Here is an 18115-nt window from a genome sequence, read left to right on the forward strand (position 1 = left end):
AAGAAAATGTCAGATTGAGAGGAGGTTGCAGCCTCCTCATTTTTAGGCAGATTCATAAGCCAATGTGGCAGCATGAAGTCTGAAGATATCACAAGAGCGAAAGACAAATACGGACAATCTAAAATGTGTAGGTATATTGATAAGTGCAGAGAACTGAGAAACATAGAAGTATTTTACTTTTGCTTATTTGTTTTGTTTGTTTTTTAGTTGAAATGTCTCTTACTTTTGGACATTATGCAACTCAACCAGCACCTGGACACCCATGGTGAGTCAAACTCAGTGGATCCTGAATGTCACTCAGACTTGTCATGGATTTACTGGGTGACATTTGAGGAGTCACTGGTTACTTCATTTCAAAATTTTCAGGACTTAGATAGAATTTCACATTCATTACCTTTTTCAGGTCTAGGGAGAGGAATATCAAACTGTTAGGGAATTCATTTCAATTTAGTAACTATTTTTAGGAACTTATTTGCTAGATCTCTTGTGATATAAACATATATTTAAGAGATCTAGCATTTAAGTGAGAAGGAGTATACACATGTAACTAAATTCAAGTCACACCATAATACATACAAAAGACAGATTTTTTTTTTAACTATGGGAGATGGGAGCCAAGAAAGAATAATTCATTATGAATAAAGGGGATGGAAAGGCTGGGCAGCTAATACACAATTCTATTGGAGCCTTGAAGTAGAATTTTAAGAAATGCAGAAAAGGGAGAAAACTATTCCAGGCAGAAAAAATAGCTAAGGAATTAGCAAAGAAGGGAGAGGTCAGCCAGTGAATGGGTGAATTTGCCCTAAGTGTAGGGAGGAACCATGAGATATGGCAGAGGCAGGTTGGGGTTCAAGTGGGAGCTTAAACGCTAAGGTACTTGAACTTTTTCTGGTAGACGTCCAAAGATTTTCAGCAGACCAATCCTGCATTTTAAAAAGAAAACTGTGATGATGGTATAAAAAGTGGTTTGGAAACAGGGATGGAGAAAGCACAGAGAGATGATTTAAGAGACTGTCTCGTGGTACAAGATCAAAAGGGCTTTAAAGAGAGTAGCAATGGAACAGAAGGTAGGAGATGACATCGATAACCAGGGTAGAGGGTAAAGAGAGAACTGATACAGTGCGGTGGCCGGGGGGCCTGGTGGTAGCTCTGAGGACAAAAAGCAGAGGTTTCTGGTTTAAGTGAATGTATACATGGAAGTGAGATAAGCAGAGAAGAGCCTGATATGAAGATAAAAAGAGATCAGAAGGGAATACCGGGAAAAACTCATCTGAACCTCCTCCCCCAAAACTCCTGCCTAGAGCTGAAAGAAGGAATAGAGTTCTTAGCCGTTCTCAGAATGTGGTCCCTGGAAGTCTAAAGACCCTTTTAAGTGATCAGTAGGTCAAAACTACTTTTATAATAATACTGAGACATTAGTCGCATTTTTCACTGTTTTCATGTTTGCCCTGATGGTGCAATGTGATGGTGCCCTGATCTTGCATTGCAAGAACAATGATTAGTAAGAGTACTCATTGCATTCTTCAACACTGAGCGCCAGCAGAGAGAGAGAAAGAGGGCGAGAGGGAAAAGAGAGAGTGGGGAAGGTAGAGGGAGGGAGGGAGGAAGAGGAAGACAGAGAAGGGAAGGGGAGGAGGGAGGAGAGAAGAAGGAAGGAAGGAGGGAAGGAAGGAAGGAAGAATGGAAGGAGAAGGAAGGAAGGAAGGAAGGAACGGAGGGAGGGAGGGAGGGAGGGAAGGAAGGCAGGCTAGTTTTACTTGAGAATGTCCTTGACAAACCCATAAAAATTATTACTTTTATTAAATCTTGACTCTTGAGTACATGTCTTATATTTTGCATGAGGAAATCCAGGTAGTACATACAAAGCACCTCTGCTGCACACTGAAGTTGAACGGTTGTCTCAGGAATGAACATGGAACACCAGTTTCACCTGAAAGAACAACTGATAGACAAACTATGATTATCCAGACTTGAGTATTTCACAGACATTTCTCAAAAATGAACAAAGTGGGCCTTTCATTTCAAGTGAAACAACCGATAGTCTATTTTGCCAATGATAAAATTCAAGCTTTCAAATGAAAATTAGAAGTTTGGAAAATGTGTATCTGCCAGCATGAGCTTGACAGCTTTCCGATATGTAATGACTTTTCTGATGAGATAGGTGGCGATATGATTTTTTTGATATCGTATAATGAAATGTATCAACAAAGAGCTGCATCACTCCATGAACTAGTGTTTTCCGAATGAACAATGCAAGCACAATGGGACAAAATCTTGCATGAGATCTAGTCAAAATACTCAACGGACCAATGAAGTTTAATGCACCAGGTGCTGGAGGAGGTCACCGAGAGGATAACGGTGAGCTGGACCACGGCAATTTCACAGGCTTTCCCCGCCCCCAGTACACTCTACCCACTGTTCCCACAGCAGGAGTCACTCCAAGCCTTGAGAGATTAATGTTACTGAGACCATCTGAACTGTACATGTGACTGAATGCTATTAAGGCCTCTATGTAAACTCATCATCTTGCAGGAGGGCACAGAGATCCACTCATCTTACCCAAGTCAAGCCTATTATGCAAGTTCCCTTGCTTATTAAAACTGCCGCCTACCAATCTGTAGTGGCCTGCCTCTTTCTGGGGTCTCACCTTGCCCTCCGTGTGCTGACTGTACGTGCATGCCCAGCTGAAGGATCAATGGTCCTATCCAGTCTTAACCAGCTCAGCTTGAACTAGATGCAGCTGACTCCACGCGGAGTCCTTCTAAATTTAGCATGTGTTCCTTATACAAGAAAGTCTTCCAAGATCCTCCAGGTCTGAGTCAGATGGCCCCCTTTGTGACCCTAAGCTACTCTCTGCCTGTATCTATTGGAAGTTATCCTGTGGCTGGTGGTTTATTCCCCCATCTCCCCCCACTAGATTATACTCTGTGAAGGGCCAATTTCGAATTTCACCCAGGGTACTTCCCAGGTTGTCAAACCAGCACTAGGGTAGGAAAAGTTCATTGATATGGCTTCCGGTTTCACACTGCAACTGTTACCAAACCAGGTGCATCTTGTCCGACCCGTGGCAAGCCAAAAGGCTGAGGCACAGAGGTTTGCAGCACAGTGAGGGTTTATTTGCAAGGCAGCCAAGTGAGGAGATGGGAGAACAAATCGCAAGTCCACATCCCTGAAGGCAAGGGGCTGGGGCTATTTATGGGATCATGAATAAAGAAGCAGGGTGGTCTGAAGCATGGGGAGTTGGGGAGCATGGGGAAATGCGATTGGAAAAAGGTGCGGTAATCGTTGTTCTGCACAAGCATAAAGAAGCTACAGGCCTCTGCACCTTCCAAAGGTCACCCAGGACACTTGCCCAGTTGAAGGACCAGTGGTCCTATCCAGTCTCAACCAGCTCAGCTCAGACTGGACACAGCAGATGCTAAGTTTCTAGAAAACAACTCACTGGGGCAAACATCTTATGGTTTAGGCTACGTGCAGCTTGGAGGGCATGCAAGTCTTAAAAAGACTTTGCTGAGTGAAGGCAGGTGAAATGGATTTAACCCCCAGTTTCACAACTAGTCTTTTAAAAACACCACTTGTTGAATTATGGTGCAATATCAGAGGAATAGGCACAAGTATGTTCTATTTTTCCAGCTATAAATCTGTGCGATGACAGATTAATTCATACAATTTCACCAAAACTACGTATCTACAATGGATTGACTGCAGAAGCAGTTAAGAGAATCCAAGTGTTTATTTTTTAAGCCAGATATTAAAAAGTTTGGCAAAAATGTAAAACAATGTCCTTTTCTCGTGAATTCTTTTATTTTGGGAAATAGAGTTATTTTTCATAAAATGTATTATTTATGTTAACATGCAATAGTTTTATTGTTATTTTAAGATGAATTAACACATAAATATTGAAAAATTTATCCATTTCAATTTCTTCCGTGGTAAACATTGATAGAAACAATTCACATATACAAAAGTTCTTTGGGATCCTCAATATTTTTTTCCAGCTCTATTGAGGGCTAATTGACAGTTAAAATATGTACATATTTAAAATGGACAAATTAAGTTTTGATACACATATACATTGTGAAATGATAACCGCAACCAAGCTCATTAACATATTCATCACCTCATAATATTTACTTTTCCTGTGTGTGTGGTAAGAACACTTAAGATCTATTCTCTTAGCAAATTTCAAGCATATGAGACAGTATTATTAACTATAGGCACCATGAGGTACGTTAGATCTCCAGGACTTGGTCATGTTCTAACTGAAAGTTTGTACCATTTGACCAACATCACCCCAAATTCCCCACACCCTAGCTCCTGGTAACCACCATTCTGCTCTCTGTACAATAAGTTGACTTTTTTAGATTTCACATGTGAGATCATACAGTATTTGTCTTTATCTGGCTCATTTCACTTAGCATAATGTCTTTTGGATTCATCTATGTCACTGCAAAGGGCAGAATTTCCTTCCTTTTTATGGCTGAATAATATTCCATCATATATATAATCACATTTTTTTTTAATTTTTTTTTTTTAGCTGTGTTGGGTCTTCACAGCATGTGGGATCTTCCCGGACCAGGGCTCAAACCCATGTCCCCTGCATTGGCAGGCAGACTCCCAATCACTGAGCCATCAGGGAAGCCCCCACATTTTTTATATTCATTCATCCGAGGGATCCTGAGACCAAAGAGCTTGAGAAGCCCTCCCTTAATCTTATTTCCAGCTCAGAATATGGTGTCCAGAAAAATTACACCTAGGCAGGATATTTCCTAGGAAGTTTAAGGCAGAAGTTCTCAAACTGTTCTGTGTCAGGAACCCTTTACACTCTTTAAAAAAAAAGTTAATGCGGGGCAGGAGTTGGCTCTTTGTTTCTTGAAATTTGAAATTGTTGCCTGCTCTGGAAAAATATAGCTCCTGATTTATCCTGTACCTCATGCCAGGATGTTAATTTGTCTGGTTCTGAGCACAAAAGCAAAGAAGGGTGCATTTTCCTCTCCAGCGCTCTGAGACAAAGCACAGATTCCTGTCTCACACGAAGGGAACTCTCCTGCCTCCCAAACAAGGGTCTGTTCCAAACACTTACTCACATTTCAGTGAGTCAGAAGGAAACAGACAGATATTCATCTCCCTGAAACCTGGCTGACTTCCTGCAAGAAGTCTGTGAGGAGAGCCACGATTGGGTGTCAGGGTTAGCGAGCGGCCACCTACAAATTCTCAGGTGCTATGCGGAGTCTTAGTAAGCAGGTGAGTACCATCGACAGCGCAGAAAAAAAATGCCTTCAAGTGTCTATCAGGATTAGCAAGTAGTAAGTGACATAAGAAAACAGGAAACAACCAGGGGCCATAGATTTTGGTTTCAAATGTATTGAGTTTATAGTCATGATTTATAAGCAGTAGCATCTGATGAATACCAATTTAATACTTTAACAATTCGAGACTCCAGCCCTAGCTATGGTAAAGGGGAGCATTTGATTTTTACCAGTTAAGTCCTTCCCATCTTGAACCACTTTGCTTCCTAGTGGCAGTATGCCATTATGCCAGTATCCCATTCTCCTCATAGTACCTGCTCCATAAAGATTTGGAATGGTGATAATAACAATGATTAGACCAGCAAATCCTTAAGTTTAGTTTATTAAAACTTTTGATTACTTCATAGAAGTCACCGGAAGGATTCTGGTTTCAACAATGTGCTGGGAATTTGTGGGTGAACTTTCGGAGGAAAAATCAGATTTAGAGAAAAGTGAATATTCTGTTTCTTAGGTTGGGAAGTAAAAATCTCAGAAGTGGTTATGGAATGTTCTCTTTCCAGATCTGAGCCTGAAATAATGGAAGAAAATGCTCACGATGTAATGTAGACAAACAGAAAGAATCACGAGTTCATACGGGGGTTCTCACTCTTTTCTGTGTCTTGAAGTAAATCGCTTAAAGTTGGCAATCAAATCAGCTCCTTATTTGGAGAGGAAGGTATGAGGATTTATAACACACACACACACACACACACACACACACACAAACACACACACACGGCGCTCTTGCAGCAGCTCTTGCTTAAATATCACTTCGGGATAATCATAACTTGTGGGCAGATCTTCTTTCCTGTCGAGTTAGTTTCTAACCTGGTCCTTCTGCGCTTATTTTTGTCCGTTTTTCCACCCACTTGGGAAAGGCAGAGAAGGCATGCACCGCGCAGCCCCTGAGAACTGTGGCTGAGGCTCACGGCTCCCCCCGGCCCTCCCACCCCTGCCGGGAGCCGGGAGCCGGAAGGCCTGCACGACGGCCGGGGCCGCTCGGGGACCACGGGTCTCCCGCGGGCCGGCGTCAGGCTGTCAGGGGTGGGGTAGTGACCGGCTAGCTTTCGCCCGTCTGATGCGCCCGGCAGGAAAAGCCCCCAGGGGCGAGGTTCCCACCCCCCGCCACTTCCTGGATCCCCGGGCTGGGAGGGCATGCGGGGGTGGAGGTGAGGCCTGCGGGGGTGTGGAGGGGCCCAGGTGCAGCTCGCCGGGCGGCGGGGCGGGGCTGGGGCGGGGCCGGGGCAGGTCGGGTGTTTGCTGAGGCGAAGGGGCGGGCCTTGGCGCCCCGGGAGCTGCCCGGCAACTTTTCCCGGCTCACACCCGGGAGCGGGAGAGAAGACCTCGGGACGGCTCCTGGGGAGTCTCCGGGTCCTTGGGTCCCCGTGCAAACCCAGAGCAGCTCCAGTGCCCGGGGCGGCGGGCTCAGGATGCGGCCAGGACGGACAGGCGGCACACTGCTGCGGCTGGTGTTAGTGCTCAATCAAGGTAAGCCACGGGTTCGCTCCGCGTGGGTTGCAGGAGGAACTTGCGTGGGTCCCGGGGGCAAAAGCGAGGAGTTCTGCGCCAGCGAGGCGCAGGTGGCGCGCGTCTCTTCTCTGATTCCACGTGGACCCAGGCGCCTAGCCATCCCAGCAGGATGGAGAGGGACTCCCCATTCCCGCTCTCCCTCGCCTGGTGTCCCCATAAGGCACGGCTCACCCTGTCTGTAAAGCACCCTTCAAAGTCAACTCGATGCGCGCTTCGCTCTTAGGCACACACGCACGCGCACACATGCATGGGGGAGTAAAGATTAGTGGAGCGCCTGGAGATCCAGAATCCTGCTGCCGGGCTCGGACAGGTGCCCCTCCAGAGCCGGACCCGGAGGTTCTGTGCGTCCCGGGAATCCGGTCCTGTGAGACAGCCTGCCCCTCAGGGCGATGCCTGGTGGCTTTGCAGGAGCCTGGGAGCCCAATATGCTTATTTTTCAACCCCAGGGTGTGAATAATGTCCCTGTTTCTTCAGGACGCAGCACTGATGTTTCTTCCCTTAGGGGACGTAGGAAAACCAAGCGCCTCTTCAATACTTGGCAGAGGGGAATTCTTCACGCCCTTCTGCCTGCTTCTTACTGTTGTAACGTCGTCTGTTCGACGGATGTAAACTTAGGTCAGGAAGAGTTCTTTTCCGCTTTCTGGATCTTAGGCGCCGCCGCAACGAGAGATTTACCCGCAGCTGCAGCTCCAACGGCAGGGCGTTGAGAGCCGGGCCCACCCGTCGCCTGACTCCTTTTGCACTAAGTGGGGAGATGAGGCTGGGGGTACCCAGCTGCGGCGCAACCACAGTCCCTCAAGAGTACTTTCTCCAGGGGACTTCCCTGGCGGTCCAGTGGTGAAGAATCCGCGCTTGCAGTGGAGGGAGCGCGGGTTCGATCCCTAGTCGAGGAGTTAAGATCCCGCGTGCCGCCAGGTGTGGCAAAAAAAAAAAAAAAAAAAAAAGGCTACTTTCTCCAGACCATTATCCAGAGCCTCATGTGTGCTTACTTCAAGAACTTTAGTTTACTTTTGGGGTGGGGTGGGGTGGGGTGGGGTGGGGTGGGGTGGGGTGGGGGGAGTCGCATTTGTATATCATAGTTTGAATAGCTATCAAAGCAAAACAAACAAAAAAGTGGTCTCTGATTTTCAGGTGTTTTTACAAAGAGGGTAAATCTTTCTTAAACTGCCCTCCTTTGAGGCATTTAACCAGTTGTTATCATGAAAGAATTCTAATGCAGAAGACCCTGTAGCATTTTCTCCAGGTTAGAGAAAGAGAAATAACACGACCCCAGCGGAGAATAGGCATCATTAGTTTTCCTGTCTAACCCTGGGTCTGGTGCTTCACAGATATTCTCTCCTGGGACCCCAAGAGTGTTTTGAGGGGCCATCAACCCTAACTTAGGGGTTTCAGAGAAAGTTGGATGCACCTTGAGAATCAGCTCCTGGACACCACCACCTTCCCAAGAGCTAATGGACATTTCAGTGCAAGCCTTTCATCTCTCTTTAATTACCCATTATTAACAGAAGCTATGGAAATATAACATCGTTTTCTTATCTTTGAAGTGTTGAGGCTTGTTCTTTAAAAAGCAGTGAGAAATACTTCAGAGGAATGTAGTGCCGCAAGGCATGAAGTCAGGTACAGAGACTTCACCTGGAGTTGGTTAACAAGCTCAACTCGCTGCAAGCCAGCAGAGGTGATTTAAAATGACATCTGTCCGAATAGTTTGTATATTTCCTCCTTCCTCCTGCTCCAGGTGTTTACATACTCATGGAACAGGTTTTCTCTTAATTCAGGGTAATCATAATAAAACTTTGTCATCTGTTATCTGAACCCAAGTTCCCAGGGAAACAGCATCAGTTTTTGATACCATGAACATCCAAGATTAAAATGAATAATTGAAAGCTCTCGGTTTGTGACAGCTGCAGTGTTTTATGGCATGACCCTATCTGTATAAAATTTTGAGTACTCGTCATTACTGTACAGACACACATGTAGTTGCTTATAAGTTATATCCATGTATATTTGTGTAATATAAATACCAAAAATTAAAACGTAAAAGGCGCATATGTGTATGCGTTTATACATCTAGCACACACCAACCACTGTAGAAACTTAAAACCATCAAATCTCACTTTAACACGTAGATTCAAATTCGCTTTCTATAAACATTCTCACAGGTATTTAAGAAAAAGCAGTGCTCATAGTTTGGTTTCATATTTATCACTTTTCATTGATCATTCCTTGGTTTAAGTGCTTGCAATCCTTGAAATGGTAGCCGGCAGGTTGAGGATGAAAGAGAAAGACCATAAGAGGCCTGGATAATCCATAAACTAAGTAATAGGTCCATAGGGAAAAGGGAAATGTGATTTTAAAATGCACGACGTCACTTACACTGTCTAGTGTGTTGCTTGGCTAAGGATAATCCTTCCCTAGCCTCATCTCTTGCTCTCTCTGGTACCCTGCCCGAATCACCCCCTATTTTCAGATCCCTAATTTCCCCTCAGGCGGTAAATATTCTAATTTCCCTCTTAGTAAGCAAGTCCTCCTTTAGTATGTAATTTGGCAGCTCTTTCCTCCTGAAGCACCCTCCACCCCTGGCTTCTGTTCTCCCTGTTTGTCTCCTATTTTCCTGGCTGTTCTTTCTTAGTCTCCTTCCCAGGCTCGGCTGTTTGGCCCAGTCCTTGCTGGTGTTTGCAGAGTTCCATGCTGGATCCTCCTCTTCATTTTACCAGTTCTCTCTGGGCCTGCGCCCCGCTCAAGTCAGCATCTCCAGCCAGACTTCCCTCCTGAGTTCCAGATCAGTGTTTCCATCTGTTAGCAGATATCTCCACCTAGATGCCCTATATGCACTGCACGTCCAACTCCACACGTCCCCAACTGAAGCAGATATCTGTCCTCTGAAATTTTTTCCTGCATTGTCTATTATTGTTTAATGGCAGCATTATCCTGCAAACGTGGAAACCAGGGATCTCTTGCCTGGTCTGCAACCTCACAAACTGTCTCTAAGTTCTGTCTGCTCTCCCCAACTCATGTGCCTTCTTCTACTGCCCAGTTCAGGCCCTCACTTTTTTGTGTCTGGACTCCCACTGTCTTTAAGCTGGTTCTCCTGTGTTTGTCTCTTATCCCTCCGGTCCATTCTCTGCTTTGTCACCGATGTCATCTTTCTAAACACTTATCTGTGTCCAATCACCCCTTTGCATCAAATGTTTGGTGGCTTCCCATCTCACGTAGTGCACAGTCCAAATTCTGTGGCACGTCAGAAAAAGTCCTTCGCCGTCTGGCCGCAGCCTGCCTGTTCAGCTTCTTCTCTAAGACACTCCCCCTGTGCACACCTACACACAAGCATACACACTGCACATATGCACACTCACAGTACACACACCCCAGAGCCATGTATACGCACCTATACACACCCTTCTGTGTTCTGACTGCACCTGATCATACCATATTTGGTGTTAGAATATTTTCCAGACTATTTTCTTGGCTTTCACTGCCTTGACGCTATTTCCCTTTTTTTTTTCTCATCCCTTTGCAACTCACCGTTGTCCTATGTTAAAAGAGACAACCCCAAGTAAAATTATAAAGTAGGGAAGTTTTTATAACAAAAAGGGAAGTGTGAAGTAATCTCTCATTTCTGGGACCCACCCTCAACGACCTCTCTCATCTCAGCCCCAGCCCCTCAACCACCTTAGACCACCAGCTGATATGGTAACTCCCCTCCCCCATGGCTCTCCAGCTACACCGGCCCAACCTCGACTAAGCTTTGCTTTCCTAAATACTGGTTCACAAGCCACTGTTTTGATTCACATTCATGGATTGGGGCTCTGGATTCAGTATTTAAAAACAATTACTCATACGTTTCTGATGTTCAGCCAGGTTTGGAAGTAATTGCTTAAATATTAGCACTGCACTTTCTCTTTCCTAACAAATTAAAATTCCAGAATTGCCTGTACCACCTTGTTTTGTGATGACCACCAAGTCAGGTGTATTTCACCACCAAGAGTCAGAGAATGCATCAGTTCAAGTGAATTCCCTCTAAAGTATGTGATGACTGCTCCTGTCTTAGTGTGCTGAAAGCCTTGGATGTATAAAAAGGGAAAAGCCTGTTAATGCAGAGAGATGAGCTTCTAATGGTGGAATTTTAGACATTCAGCAAAATAAAGGCCATTCAGTCTGTGTGTTGAAAATAAAAGAATTTCAGGAAGAATAGGAAAGATATTTGGGACCGAAAGTGTCATCTTGACATCATGTAAATGTTACCACTAAAATCACTATCAGCCCTGCTTAACTTGGGACATTACAGAAAGATCCGGCACAGCATAAGAGAAAGAACTATGGAAAGCTGTTACTCCAATCAACAAGTCAAAGATGTGGAGGGTGTGTGTATGCGTGTGTGCTTTTGTATCGTATGGTAACTAATGATTTACCTGGAGGAACACACAGAATAATGACTCTTTTTTTTAACATCTTCATTGGAGTATAATTGCTTTACAATGATGTGTTAGTTTCTGCTTTATAACAAAGTGAATCAGTTATACATATACATAAGTTCCCATATCTCTTCCCTCTTGCATCTCCCTCCCTCCCACCCTCCCTATCCCACCCGTCTAGGTGGTCACAAAGCACCGAGCTGATCTCCCTGTGCTATGCAGCTGCTTCCCACTAGCTATCTATTTTACATTTGGTAGTGTATATATGTCCATGCCACTCTCTCACTTTGTCACATCTTACCCTTCCCCCTCCCCATATCCTCAAGTCCATTCTCTAGTAGGTCTGTGTCTTTATTCCCGTCTTGCCACTAGGTTCTTCATGACCTTTTTTTTTTTCCCCTTAGATTCCATATATATGTGTTAGCATACGGTATTTGTTTTTCTCTTTCTGACTTACAGAATAATGACTCTTAAAGAGAAGAACCTTGATACCACAAATCCCGAGACAACAGTAGGTCCTCTGTGTGAAAGTGACCCCTATGATTCTCCCTTCTGATGATACACAGGTGCTTTGTTGCTCTGGATGCAGTGAATTCCATAAAGCTAGGTTTTGATCATATCTTTATGCAACACTTGCTTTGTGTAAGGCAACGTGCTGGATCCAGTGTGGAACCACTGGAAACTTGAAATGTGGTCCAGAGAGGTTGCAGTCTATTTGGAAACAAGTCCACGCATGGGGGAAAGACATTGTCTCAGTCCCTGGGGGGTGCCTAACCAATTTCATACCCTGCCATCCACCTTTCTGACAGAAGCCCAAGTACTGGGTTAACCCCTCCTCTGCTCCTCTGCACAGCTAGGAGATCCAGGGAAAGTTGAAGGGTACTTGGACTGAGCCAGTGCTGGCGGTCCCAGATCTCTCGCCAGTGTATGATTTGGACATGGACATATAATGGAATTTTGACCAATGAGATATGGATGGAGTGAGATCCGCTCAGGGACTTTGGGGAAAGAATTTTTCATTCCTAAGGGAGATGCTAGTTAATAAACATACTGTCAGGTCTAGATGTAAATCTTGGAACAGCTATAGCCATCTTGCAACCATGATGTCAGGACGAGCTTGGAGATAAAGCCAGTACACTGGCCTAGTGGAAAGAGAGAAAGAAGAGGGTCCCTGATATTGTCTTTTATTGATAGTTACTGAAATTTCGAGCCGTCATACCTCCTGGTGTCTTAAAAAGTTTCTGTGTAATTTAAAACTTGCTATGTTGTTCTTGTTATGTTGTTGTGTTGTCTATGCCTATAACATAAAGATGTAATGTAAGTTTCTATAACATAATAGGTGTCATATGGTCTCATGCAGTTAATTGCTGAATGAATGATACAGAACTAGATGTTGAGTTCAGAGGATGGAGAAATATCACGGTGACACGTTTAAGTATCAAGCCTCTAGAGAGGCCATCCTGGGGGCAGGAAATAATTGTTACCATTCAGATCTACTGTGAAGGGCCTTAGAGATCAAAGTTCAGTTCTTTGTAAATGACTGTAAGTGGTAATACGGTAACGTAATCACTAATGGGCCCCAAGTCTCCTAGTTCCTGGGGCCAGATGTTTTAGATACTTAAATAGGAAAGGAGAAGGCCATTATGCCCGGAACACATTACTCAAGGTATTCACAGAAAGTGAGAGCTGGGAGGCGAGTGGGTGCCCAACCATGAAAGGCCTTGTAAACCCTGGAAAGGAGCATGGAGTTTATCTGGAAGACAGTGGGAAGGCTCTGAAGGTTGTTAAGGGACAGTGACACGCTCAGATTGGCCCCTTGACAGATCACTCTGGCAGCAGGGGGGATGGTGGAGTGAATGGAAGCCGGACTGAAGGCACCAAGACCACTTAGGAAAGAACTGGGTCTACGTTCGGTGTTAGAGATGGCGGTGGTTCAACTATACTCCAATATAAGATAAAATTAAAAAAAAAAAAAAAAGAAATGGCAGTGGTAAAAACCCAGATAGTGGCAGTAGGGAAAGATAGCTGGGGACAGATGTGAAAGGTATTAAGGAAGAATGGACAGGATTTGGTGATTGATTTATGAGGGTGGCAGGGAGAGAGGGAGAAGGTTAAGACTGAGACCTGGGTTTCTGATGTAAACAACTCGGGGGGTGCCATTCACCAAGACAGGAGCGCTGAAGGACAGCAAGGTTAGAGGAAAAAGAGAGCAGTTCAGCTTGACAGGTTGAGTTTGAGACATCCACGTGAGTACGTGTAGCTACTAGATGGTTATGTGTAGCGGTGTTAGGAACAGGAGCGAGAGCAACGTGGGGATAGAGATTTAGGAGTCGTGGGCATCTGGAGAGGGATTGAAGACATGATGTTGATGAGTCAGACGAAGAGAGACTAGAAGATGACTTTGGCGACAACCTGAGGAGCTACTTTAGAAGGTCAGGTGAGGAAGCGGAGCTGCCAAGGGAGACAGAAGGCGCAGCTGGAGGAGGAGAGAGAGGACTGCGCAGACTGGGGCACCGCAGAAGTGTTTCGAGAAGGAAGAGTCGGTCCGCAGGATCAACGTCTTCACAGAAGTCAGGCAGGTCTGACCCCCTGGGTGAGGGCAGTCTCTGCCGAGGGGAAAAAACAGAACCAGAGTGGGGTCAGCTGAGGAGTCAATGGAAGGTGAGGGATGGGGACAGTGTCAGGAACTTTGGCAGGAAGAGAGGAGCGAGGAGCTAGAGGGACGAGGTGGGAGGGGCTGCTTAAAAACAGACAAGCAAACATTGGAGAAACTTGCATAAACATTATCGTTGTGTTTACTTCTGTCACAGTACTGCACGGTACACTTGTAAGTTTTGAAATTTACATTGAGGCATCCGTAGGTGGCAGGAGTCCGTGACACGAGAGAAGCGAAGAGGAGAAAAGGGGCACGCATGTCCGTGGAAAGGCTGCTGTCAGGGAGAAAGAAGAGGGAGGGGGGAAACTGGATGACCCGCAAGGGCAGCAGCTCCGGACAGGTTAGAAACCACAGGTGATCACGTGAAGGAAGTCGGAGCAGGTTCTGGGCTATGAAATGGAGAGGATATTAATTGATGAGAGAAAGGTGAAGCCGACCAAGGCACACAGAGAGAAAACTCAAAACAATCTTTTCAGAAATCATAGTTCCATATAGCACAGAGAATTAGTGTTGTCTTTGAAAGGTTCTGGTCATAAAATATTAAAGCCTTTTATTCTGCATAACAGTGGTTTTTGTTCAAGGCGTTTTAAACATTTCTATTTAATATAAATTAGAAAAGAAATGAATGTCTACTCTTAATTTTGTTAAAGTTAAAATTAGTTCAAGGTACTATTCAAGTGTTTTATCCAGTCTATGCCTGCTGACTCTTGTACACGTAAATTACATTTACTAACCAGTATAAACTCGAACTGCATATTTTCGTAATGTTTTCAGGTCCATTGAATATTGGGACTGTTCATAATTTTCAAATACATTTTTCCTCCTTGGAGAGAATTGTCTGTTCTGTTGACCAAACAGTTCATAGAAACTGGGCAACTTTGTCAATGAAGATTCCTGCATTATTATTGCATGTTCTGAAAGGGTAACTGCAATTCTTCCTTTTATTAATTTAAAGGGACTAGAGCAGTTTTTACTGCAGAAACCGTACATAACTCCTGATCATTGAAAGGCTTTCTGTATAAAAATGAGGTTAATGTTTAAATGAGCAAAGGGGAAAAAAAAGAGTGATGGACACTGTATTGTCAGTGTAAGAGATTATTTCATTGTGTTCTGAAGAGCGTGTACAAAGCTATTGTGCCCCTGCATGCCTTGAACATTGGCAGTTGTCATTCTCCTGATTCATTCGAAGGTGGCCTTTGTTTGTCTTTGTGTAGGCCTGATCTCATTTCCATGGATACCATGTAGAAATGCAGACTGAATGCAAGCTGGTTCCTGGCCAGTTCAGTAAGATAACTCTATTCCAAATTGTTTACCAGTTTCCTTCAGGTCCTTTAACCAAATAGTTTCTTGGACGCTTGTTAGAATATGGACAATGAACCTTCTGAATTGTATAACCTTTTTGTAACCATATTCTGAATACTAGTGCATAAAATAGATATTTCAGAGAAATTGACTTAGTTTTCTGTGTACTTATTGTTTGGGGGGGAGGGGAGGGAGGACATAGCCTTGGTAATTGGGATACTTTTATGTGATCTTTATTTTCCTTTCAGTATAAAAATGTAATAGCCCAGATAAAAAAATCTTAATGCAAAATGGAAAGATGGTTAAATAATTTATGTGAATGTCATAGTGTCTTAGTTCTTTCAGGCTGCTATAACAAAATACCACAGACTGGATGGCTTATAAACAACAGAAGTTTATTTCTCACAGTTCTGGAGGCTGGGGAGTCTTAAGATCAAGGTGCCAGCGTGGTCGCATTGTGGTGAGAGCCCTCTTCCTGGTTCATAGCTGGTGCCTTTTTGCTATGTCCTCATATGGTGGAAGGGGCTAGGGGTCTCTCTGGAGCCTGTTTTATGAGGCATTAATCCAATTCATGAGGGCAAAGCCTAAGCACCTCCCAAAGGCTCCCACCTCCTAATACCATCATCTTTGGGGGTTAGAATTTCAACATATGAAGTTTGACGGAACACAAACATTCAGACCATAGTATGTAGTAATTAAGAAGTCCCTTTTATTATTACAGTATTTAATTTTTGCCCCCAAGGAATCAGACTTTAACATATTAGTATCATTTTTGTTTTTTTGGCTACGGTTCCAGTGAAATATGACCTTAGCCCTTTATAACAGTATAGTCCCTTAGTCTCTTACCTTAATCTGTGTTCTCTCTTTTTAAAATACAATTTAGCCCCCAACCCGTATTCTATACATCCTTTAAGTAAGTCTCAATTTCACTGAGGCTCATGCACCCCAGGAAGCCTTCCCAACCCCTAATCCAATTTAGTTGTCCTCCTCACGTGGACCCTTTCATAGCAGTTGTCACATTCTACCTCAATGATATGTTTACTTGGCTCTAAATCCTATAGATCGCAAACTCTGAGAAGACGGGGGCCATGTCTTCTTCACTTGTGCCAAGTTGAGTTTTGTTGAATGAATGAAACATGTATGACAGCTATCGTAACACGGGTTAAAGGCACACTTTCCGAATGAATGCCAAGCCGAAAACCTTCTAGCTCTTTCCAACTCGTATATGCCAAAACGCTTCTATTTGCAGGTTTATCCAAATTTGCTAAAATATTCCTTTAGTTGATCAATTGTTTGTTTGTTTTTTTACTTCCTTGAGAGAGTTTGTTTGCTTTTGGAATATTTCTCCTTTGTCTTGAAATGTCTAACTAGGATAGCGCTATTGACAAGTAACAAGATGAATAAAAGCATTAGGACAGTGCAGACATCTTTTTTTCCTTAAAAAACCCCTTCTTGTTCCCCTCTTCTGTCCTCATAAAGCAGCACCATAATTTATCTTCAGCTTGACTCTCTCTCCCACTGAATACATTTTTAAGATCACCTTTCATCCTATTTATCATTGTATTCTCAGGACCCAGCATATAGTAAGCACCCAGAAAATGGTTGGTAAAAAATTTTTAAAATAAAAATAGAATTTTGATAATATGAGGTAAATATGTCCATCAAAGTACTAAACTTGATTAATACTTTCAGTTGACAGCTTTTCTTTATAAAGCAGAATATTTCAATATCCTTATAGAAAATGACATATATTAACATATTCTCCTTAACAGAAAAAATATTTATATTTCTTCCTTTTGATGTTCGTAAGTGTGAATGTAAATTTTCATAGATATACTTGCCATTTATATGAAAATGACTCATTTACTTTTTTCGCTTGGTATCTTTTGTATATACTTTTCCCTGTGGCCCTCATATTTATAACTTTACATTAATACATCCTGCCATGTCATGGTTAACAATTGTCCCATTGTTGTATATTTAGGTTGTTTCCTGTGGGTTTTTTTTCCCCCTACTGCAAGTAATGTGGCTATAAATATCATTGTGCAAGAAGCTTTTTCTTTCTTTTTTCCTTTTGGGCAATTTCCAAAAGCAACTTTACTGGATCAAAGATTATCTGTATTTTTAGCTCCTGTCACATACTGAACACTGTGGTCATCAGTAATGTGTGATTTTTACCAATTTTACCAACATTAGATTTTAATTTACTTTTTGTAGGTTTTTTTTTTTTTTTTTTAAATAAATTTATTTATTTATTTATTTTAGCTGTGTTGGGTCTTCATTTCTGTGCGAGGGCTTTCTCTAGTTGCGGCAAGCGGGGGTCACTCTTCATCGCGGTGCGCGGGCCTCTCACTATCGCGGCCTCTCTTGTTGCGGAGCACAGGCTCCAGACGCGCAGGCTCAGTAGTTGTGGCTCACGGGCCCAGTTGCTCCCCGGCATGTGGGATCTTCCCAGACCAGGGCTCGAACCCGTGTCCCCTGCATTGGCAGGCAGATTCTCAACCACTGCGCCACCAGGGAAGCCCATGTAGGTTTTTTTTTTTTAACTTCTTATAGGTTGATGAGTGTAACCTGGTGCTTCATATTTATTTTAATTCTCATGCTTTATATTCATCAGAGTTCATTTCTAAGTTACAATTTTAAAATGCCTATCTTTTGAAAAATATATGTAGAGTAGGATATTCTAGAATTTAGGCCTAGAAGAAACCTCAAGAGACCATCTAGTAAATGCCTCATTTTTACAGTAACCAGCTTTTGAAATGACTAAAGCCCAGGTCCATCATTTCAAGATAGCCTTCAGAATTTCCTCTGAAAATCTCTTTGACAGACTTCTCCTTGTCAGCTATTTCCCACAGATTGATTACAATCCATTTTCATTTGAGGAGTGGCAGTCCTCTGGTTAAGATTTCCATACTTCCGTGGGTCAG

General features: G+C 43.5%; 1 protein-coding gene across 1 annotated transcript in view; it reads left to right on the plus strand.

The window, feature by feature from the left end:
- Positions 1-6718: 6718 nt before the first annotated feature.
- ITGA2 (integrin subunit alpha 2) overlaps positions 6719-18115 on the plus strand; it is a 102856-nt gene continuing 91459 nt past the window's right edge. Inside the window, exon 1 of the mRNA XM_068532712.1 lies at positions 6719-6776. Coding sequence (XP_068388813.1) covers positions 6719-6776 — 58 coding nt within the window. The remainder of the gene's footprint in view (positions 6777-18115) is intronic.

The sequence above is a fragment of the Eschrichtius robustus genome, chromosome 2 (assembly GCF_028021215.1).
Source record: "Eschrichtius robustus isolate mEscRob2 chromosome 2, mEscRob2.pri, whole genome shotgun sequence".
Taxonomy (NCBI): domain Eukaryota; kingdom Metazoa; phylum Chordata; class Mammalia; order Artiodactyla; family Eschrichtiidae; genus Eschrichtius; species Eschrichtius robustus.